Source organism: Chrysochloris asiatica, unplaced genomic scaffold (assembly GCF_000296735.1).
Source record: "Chrysochloris asiatica unplaced genomic scaffold, ChrAsi1.0 scaffold00005, whole genome shotgun sequence".
NCBI classification, from domain to species: Eukaryota; Metazoa; Chordata; class Mammalia; order Afrosoricida; family Chrysochloridae; genus Chrysochloris; species Chrysochloris asiatica.
In genome coordinates this window covers 7,136,429-7,145,019 of record NW_006408523.1, presented here as the reverse complement: position 1 = coordinate 7,145,019, position 8,591 = coordinate 7,136,429, and the positions used below count along the sequence as shown (strand labels likewise).

The following is an 8,591-nucleotide window of genomic DNA, read 5'->3' as shown; positions in this document are numbered from 1 at the left end:
AGGGGCTGTGTGCTGAAAACCAGCAGGCAGGCTTGCGGGGTATACCCTTTGGTTGGTTGATGATGCATGGAGGGGACTGTAACCACGGCAATGAAACGATCTTCGATAGGATGAATGTAAAGCTAATGTTCTCCCATGTAAACTATCACAATAAAAACTTAAAACAAAATGACCAGAGTTATTGGTGTGAGAGAGACTGGTGGAAGCCCCAAGACTATGGCCTTGAGAGCCCTTCAAACCTGGACCTGAACTCACCATTTGGTCAAAGCACTAGACCCACAAAGTGAGTAATACCACCAATGAGTAACACCACCAACCATGTGAGACCCATTAGGGAGCATTTACCCAAACACAATGCTCAGGGGGGAGGAGGTAGGGTGAAGGATGAATGGGCCTGGGGAGCCAGGGAGGATGTGGGAAGAGTGCTGTTACATTCAGGCTGCTGACTGCAGCAATGTCAGGAAAGGAAACGTGTACACATTGTTGAAAGGAAGATGAATTTGCTCTGTAAAGTTCCACCCAAACCACAGTAAAATGTTCCCCCAAAAAAGGATGTTTGCAAATTCTTTTTCTTTTTTTTGAGGGGGGCCAGGGTTGGGAAAGTCCCAACCATGAGTGGGGGCAGATCTGGGTTGTTGGGTCTTTTTGTTTGTTTGGTTTTTTTAATGCACAAATCCCAAACCACTGCCACTGAGTCGACTCCAAGTCCAGTGAACCCCATAAAGAGTTTCCGAGACTAGAAATCCGCAACTTTCTCCTGTGAAGCGGCTAGTCTGTCAGCAGTCCTACATCTAACCCACAGCTCCACCCGGGCCCCTGGGGGATTTATCCCCAAATTCACGATCAGCAAGTTGGTTCCGACTCAGAGACACCCTAGAGAGATCGGGCTGCCAACCTCAGGGTCAGCAGTTCTAAACTACCAGCGTTCCGCGGGAGAAAGATGAGGCTTTCTGCTCTCATAAAGATTTACAGCCTCGGAAACCCTGTATAGGGTCGCTATGAGTTGGAACTGACTCCATGGTACTTAACCACCATCACCATCACTGGTATGGCGCAGTAGATTAAGCACTGTACGGGTAACTGCAAGGTCAGCAGTTCAAACCCAGCAGCTGCTCTTGGAAACTCTTACAAAGAGTCGCTACGAGTCAGAATCAACTCCACGGCACACAACCACAACAAATCTTTATAGGCTCAGATGCCTCATCTTTCTCCTGTGGAGTGACTGGTGGGTTTGAACCGCCAACTGTGGCTACAAGCCCAACACCTAACACACAGCGCTACCAGGGTCCTTGGATATGTATTAAGTGGAAGAAATATCAATAGTTCATCACACCCAGTCCCTCTTTATCCAGAAAGGCAGCGAGGCCCATTCAGAGCCAGTGGAAGGGGAGCTCTTCCCCACACCGGCTCTCAGTTTCTGTCCTTACCACCACTCCACAAGGTTTCTTACACAGCAGGCAAACAAGTGACTGTCCGGTCATTAGCTACAAGACCTCTGAAGTCAGGTTGTCTCTGCTAAGTCTCAGCCTAGCCCAAAGCCTCCATGCCAACCTAGACCCACAAACAGGGAGACCTGGAAACTGCCCCACATGAAGTTCTTGTTTCTCGGACTCCCTGTTTGCTCACCTACTCTTTCACAGATGGGTATTTTGGTTGTTCACACTGTTTTGCTACTGGGAACACTGCTGCAGTGAACAGGGTTTATAGAGATGGATTTGTGTTGCAGCTCTTATTTCTCTGGGATATATACCAAGCAGAGGGATTGCTGGGCCAAATGGTATTTCTGTTTCTAATTTTTTGAGGAAGCATCAGACCATTTTCCATAGTGGTTGCACCATTGTACAACAGCGACACTCGGGCACATGGAGACCACAGGAACAGTGGGTTTGGCATTGGGCTGCTCACCACCAGCTACCCCATGGGAGAAAGATGAGCCTGCTCCTTCCAGACTCAGATATTCTAAGGGGGCACTTCTCCTACCAGAGCCCTACAGGGCAGCTAAGGACTGGGTGGAGTTTGGGACCATAACCACCACCTCACAGGAACTGCCTATGAGTACTCCTTGCCCCTTGCCCTTTCCTCACCTCCTCCTTCGTCTCGGTCGACCCGGGGGTCCCAGCGAGGCTCAGCTGAGAGAAGCTGCTAATACCGCTGTCCCCAGTGCCCTCGCCCACATCCGGGGACTGCAGCACATCCGGGAAGGAGCCCGCGCCCGGCTCCTGCAGAACTGATCCTTCCGCACTCTCTCCACTCTGCCCGGAACTCAGCGACAGCGCACTGTGATGGTTCAGCCCACCCAAACTGCCTGGGCCTGGGCTCTGGGGACTCGGGGGCTTGGGTGTGGTGGGCCGCAGGGGGCTGACAGGTTGCTCAGACTCGCATGTGGACTGGCCGGGGGGCGACAAGTCACCCGTGTCTCTGCGGGGCACTACCTGGCCAGTAGGACTCGGTAAGGGTTGGCCAGGGCAGGCCCGTGCGCTTTCTGATGCCTCGGAGCTTCGAGATTCCAGGGGACACACGGCCGTCTCAATGTCCATGTGGGGACCCTGAGAAGCAGCTGGACAGGAGCTGGGGGCCACCGTGCAGGGCATGCAGCGTCTCTTGTCCACCTCGGAGTTGGTGGACGTCCGCCGGGAATACTGATCGTGCAGCCTGCTGTTGACTTGCAGCCTGGGGTTAGGGTCGCCGGGAGAGGGGGTCCCGCTTTTGGGGCTCTCCCTCTTCCACGGGGCATCTGTGACGTTGCTGACCAACTTTAAGACTCTGTCGAAGTCCTTGGCCCGGAGGGGACTCCGCCAGCGCTTCGTCCTTCTCTCGGAGCCCCCGAGCTTCTCCGAGTCTGTGGACGAGCTGCTCAGAGTCCGCACAGGTACAAGCTTCTCCTGAGCCACCTTGAGCTCCGCGAGGTTGGAGGTGGACTTCCGCTTAAAGGAGCTTTTCTTTAGGAAGTTCAGGTTGTCTGTGCTCTTGCTTCTGCGGTAGACGAGGCGGCCGTTTGCAGAGTCTTTCACGAGGATCTCACATAGCTTGGGCTCTGGGATGAAGGAGGACAGGGGCCGGAGGGGGCTCTGCGCATCCTGATGTGTCTCACGGTCCAGCAGGCTGATGCGGCCCAGTCCATAGGCTCTGCGGATGCTGCGAGATCGATGGGTGCTCCTCTGGAAGGCATCGTCCGCCTCCTCCAGATCCGAGCAGTCTGAGGGTACACCGGCACCAGCCTCCTGGGGGACCCCCACGCGCCCCAAACAAGAGTATCTGCTGGTCTGAAGGCTGGTGACCACGCCGTTCGGGAGGGGTTTTTCCGGGTCCTTTTCTGAGATCTCTTTCTTTGAGGTGCCTGATGCTTCTCGGCTCTGAATCCCCTGGAGAACAGAGGACCTCAGTTTTTTGAAAGAGCCCATCTTCCGAAAGGAGGCCAGGGCGTTCCAGGTGGACGAGGTCCCGGCCAGGCCCACGGCCGGTGGCCTCGCCGTGGCACTGGCGTTCAACCGCTTCCTGCTCATGGAGAAAAAGCGCCCGAGTTTGGAAGGGCTCAGCTTGGCCTCGTGGGTGTTGGTGTCGCCACCGCTCCAGACCCCGTTCTGGCACATTGGCGGAGTCACCGTCCTAAGGTCCGTGGGTTCGGTGACAGCGGCTCCGTGGCCATTCTGGGTCATCATGATGCTCTTGGGGCTGGAGTCCTGGGGCTGAGGGGCACCAAGACTCAGAGCCATGCTCACGTCTCGGTCAGCCGACCCCAGCACTTCACCTTTGAGGTCGCTGTCTGTCCAGCTGCCACCACCGCTGGGCACATGGAGCTTGTCCGTTGTTACCACTGCCTGCACCAAGAACACAAAAAAAGGAGTTAGCAGAGACAGACGTTAATAGTTTTGCTTAATGGCTGCAAAGAGAGAAAGGCATGGCCCCATCATCTCCAAACCTAACCCACAGTTATCGAGTGGAATCTGACTTGTAACACCCCAGCATGGTAGAGAACCCCCTCATAGGGCTTCCGAGAAAACAGCCTGCTCACCTTTCTCCCCCGGAGCAACTAGTGAACTGGAACCCCGAACCTTACATTCAGCAGTACAACGCTTAACCCATTTTGGTATCAGAGCTCCCTGATGACCCACAGTGCCGTTGATCAAGTTAAAAACCAAACCACACCCACTGAGTCGATCCGGACTCACGGCAATCCTATAGGTCAGAGTAGAACTGTCGTCAGTCTTTCTGAGAGCAAATCAAACTCAAGATGGATCAAACGCTGCAATGCAAAATCAAGAACGAGATAATAAACAAAAACAGGAAACAGCAAATGCTGGCGATGGCGTGGAGAAACCAGGACCCTCTGACACTGCTTCTGGCAATGCAAAATGGTACAACCACTATGGAAAATGATGCAGCACTTCCTCAAAAAGATGGAAATCATAGCGTCTGACCCAGCAATCCCGCTACTTGGTGTATATCCATAGGAGCCAAGACACAAGTAGATTTAGGACTCCATGTTTATCACAGGACCTACTCCCAACAGAAAAAAGATGGAGGCAGCCTGAATGCCCATCAGTGGAAGAGTGGATAAACAAACGTAGGTACACACACACACACACACACACACACACACATATGCCCCGGAATACTATCAAAGAATGACTATGAATCTGCAAACACCTCCTAAAAATGAGACATTTTTGTGCATCAAAGGATTTCACCAAAAGACTACAACAATGAGTAAAATGGAAAATAATTTTTGGTAATGACATATCACACAATTTATGTTGTTGTTGTTGGTAAGTGCCGTCGAGTCAGTTGTAACCCATAGCGACCCTATATAAAGTTTCTGAGGAGCAGCTGGTGAGCTTGAACCACTGACCTTGTAGTTCAAACAGCTTTGCAGTCTGGCGCATTAACCCACAGCGCCACCCCAGGACTTCCTGATGGGGCACTAGGCAATGTTAAAGAATAAAGATGAATCTGTGACACACCTTATAACATGAAAGAACCAGGAGGTCTTTATGCCCAGGTGGTGGAAAGGTTAAACATACCTGGCTGCTAACCAAAAGGTCAGTGGTTTGATCCCACCAACAGCTCCAGGGAAGAAAGTTGTGGCAGTGTATGGATTTGAAAACCCTTTGGGGCTACAGGAACGCTGAGTCGGAATTGATTCAATGGCAATTTTTTGAAAAATATTTTTATAGGGTGAAGACGTTTATATTTTTATAGGACTTTTAAAAGCATATATAATTAAAGGTGTAGGATACAGACTCAGTAAAAGAATTGCAGAAAACCTAAGTTCCTAACTGGAACAATGGGATTTTTTCAACTAGACTGGTGACTTACCACTTAGTTCATGCAAATGAACGACAAGATTGTGTGTGCTGCTTAGAATGAAACTGAAAATCATGGGAAGAAAGGAAGCTTTTCCTGGAATTTCTGAGTAACGTCCCCACTTGCATTATTTAGAACTCATACTTTGACTTCTAATAACCGACAAGGGCCGCAACTCTAGCCGTGGTTTTTGTAGCAAGTCTTATAAATCGTGGGGGCTCTGCCAGAACCATTATGAACAGAATTACAAGAAAGAATTCTTGGTGGAAAGATTGTGAAAGATGCTGCCTTCAAGTTGAACTGGTGGGGTATGTGTGTAAGAACTTCGGAATGGAACGTTTCTTTCAGTACTGAGAGTTCTCTGAAAACAACTATGACCAGTAGTTTTAAAATAAGAATGTGTACTTGAATTTGAAATTAAGATACACTATGTACGAGAGTATGTTAAGTGTACAAAAGCAAAAAAAAAAAAAAAAGTATTGTTACAAAAATCATAGAAACCTTTATTAAACCAAAATATCACTATTGGTTCTCAACATATCCTCCATCTTGGTCTATACCTTTCTGAATGTGGTGTTTCCATCTCTCTATATCCCCTGCTGAATTCTGCACTCTTAGATTTATGCCATATTCATCCTCAATGATACAAATCATATTCCTTTTAAACATTCATTGAGTTGTTGCTATGTGCCATCAAGTCAGTTCTGATGCATGGCGATCCTGTATAGGGTTTCCAAGGAGTACCTGGTGGGTTTGAACCACCAACCTTGCAGCTAACAGTCCTGTGCTTGTCCTACAGTACCACCCCAAGACGCCTTCATTTCAACTGTTGTTTTTAAGTGCTGTCGAGTTGGTTCTGACTCATTGCGACCCTGTCTGTATAGGGTTTCCAAAGAGCAACTGGTAGGTTGAACCACAAACCTGGCAGTTAACAGTCCTGTGCTTGTCCTACAGTACCACACCAGGACTGTTTCACTGAGCCTTTGTTGTTAAGTGTTGTCGAGTCAGCTCCAACTCATAGTGACCCTGTATAGGGTTTCCGAGGAGCAGCTGGTAGGTTTGAACTGTCGACCTTGTGGTTCACAGTCTAGTGCTGATCCTACAGCATCACACCAGGAGTCCCCTTCAGTGAGTTGGGGGGGTGGGGGGAAGAAGTCTTAAAGGTCAAAATCCGGGCTGTAGGATGATGGATGGGTAAGGTTTCCCGTTGAAATTCTCTTAGGGACAGCCTTTGCTATCCTTGAAGAATGAGCAGGTACCTTGTGATGGAAAAACTCTCTCAGCACAACTTTCCTGACCATTTTCTCATCAATGGGGGTTTCAATTTTCTTAAGACTTCTTCCTAATAGGTCTCCATGATCGGCCTTCAAGAAAATCCTTTGGAATCACATGACCTCCTGAGCTGACCTCTCTGCCTTGAAAAGAACTGGCCCAGCTGGTCCCCTTGGAAGCCACTGCTTTGACTGGACCTTTTTTTTTTTGAAGGCACAGAATGAGTTCTTGAAAGAACTTGTCTGCAGCCATCTGCTGATGGTTAGAGACCTGCTGAAACACATTTGATTTGGAATAAACCCGTGCATGTATCAAGTGAACTCTGCTAGCAATGTTTTACCTGCCCTTCATATAAGTGACAAGAATATACTCAGATACATTAAAAATCACTACAGTATAAACTCCTCAACAGGGTCATTCAATCATAGCACTATAGATCAGTGACCGTATGCGTCAGTTCTGCCTCATGGCGACCTTATGTCATGTAGAACACAGTGCTGTCCATCCTGTGTCTTCTTGGTCAGGGTTAAGTCCATCACTGCAGCCACTGGTCATCTTCACTGACCTCCTATTTTGCAAAACATGATGTCAAGTCCACTACAACTCATGGTCAGACTAGAACTGCTCTCTAGGATTCCTGAAGCTGTAAATCTTTATGGGGTAGACAGTCTCATCGTTCTCCTGCATAGCAGCTGGTGGATTTGAACTGCCAACCTTGAGGTTCACAGCCCAGTGCTTAGCCCACTGTGACATTAGGACCCCTGCTGTCCTTTCAAGTCACTGATATTTCCTGATAACCAAGCTGCACCATATTCGCTTCTTAGGAGCATTCTGGTTGTATTGCCTTGGGGGACAGCTACTCCTTTACGTTACAGACCAGGATGCTGAGGTCCAGTGGAACTGAGTGACCTACTATCTTTGTCACTGCTTCAAAGGGACCAGGGACTGCTACTTATAAGTCAGTAGCTGGGGGACATCTCGACCCCTTCCTCTCCCTGTAGAACACAATGCCCACCACATTCTCTCAGGCCTGACAACCTCTGCCCCACACGGCTGCGTTAGTCTTCTGGGCGGGCTGACCTCCACCCAGTACCCCTCCTGGTCTGTAAACAGAGCTCTCACACAATCTAGTGCTGTTGGATGAAGACACGACAAGTACTCAGTTTAGCACATCATTCCTTTCAAGCTGGTTCTGACTCACAGCGACCCTACACTGCCTCATCCTGCACCATCCTAAGTCACTGCCATGCTTGAGCTCTTTCTTGCAGCCAAGGTCTCAGTTCATCTCATTGAGGGTCTTCCTCTTTTTGCGCTGACCCTCTCTCTATCTTCAGAGACTGGGCCCTCCTGATAACATGGTCAAAGTACATGACACCAAGTCTCACCAGCTTCCCTTCTAAGGAACTTAACGCTTGTACTTCTTCCAAGTCAGACTTGTTCGTTCTTCTGGCAGTCCATGGGACTTTCAATATTCAAAGGCATCAATTCGTTTCCGGTCTTCCTTATTCAATGTTCAGCTTTCACATGCCAGGTTTGGCCAGTGAAGGCAGTGAAGGGAGATGCGAGTGTGGGAAGAAGAGAGACGCCAGGTATTTGCCCCCTTCTTTCTGCATGGAGACATCTCCAGCCGCCACATCTCTTCTGTGGCTCCGGCTCCAGCTCCTGCCAGGTGGAACACCCCCCATTCTGTCTACACCTCCAGTCTTGGGGGCAACAGCACCTTCCCGCTAACGCTGACTCTGAGTGGCTGCACTTTGTTTCTCAGTTGCATAAAAAATAAGAAGACGATTCCTGTATTAAATTTCCTTTGTCTGAAATACAGGTAATCTCCCACTTACAATGTATTCAAATTACGACAAACTATACTTGTGGTTGTCCTTTCTTTTATTTTTTTTAATGATTGTGTGTTTATTACTATAAGCTTCTTGTTGTTGTTAGGTACCATCGAGTCAGTGCCGACTCATAGCAACCCTATGCACAGCAGAACTAAACAGTGCCCGATCCTGGGCCAACCT

At 49.2% G+C, this 8,591-nt stretch overlaps 1 protein-coding gene across 1 annotated transcript in view; it reads right to left on the bottom strand.

Moving 5' to 3' along the window:
• The window catches only part of LOC102825659, a 163,407-nt gene that overhangs the window by 95,549 nt on the left and 59,267 nt on the right, over positions 1-8,591 (bottom strand). Inside the window, exon 3 of the mRNA XM_006832051.1 lies at positions 2,085-3,818. Coding sequence (XP_006832114.1) covers positions 2,085-3,818 — 1,734 coding nt within the window. The remainder of the gene's footprint in view (positions 1-2,084; positions 3,819-8,591) is intronic.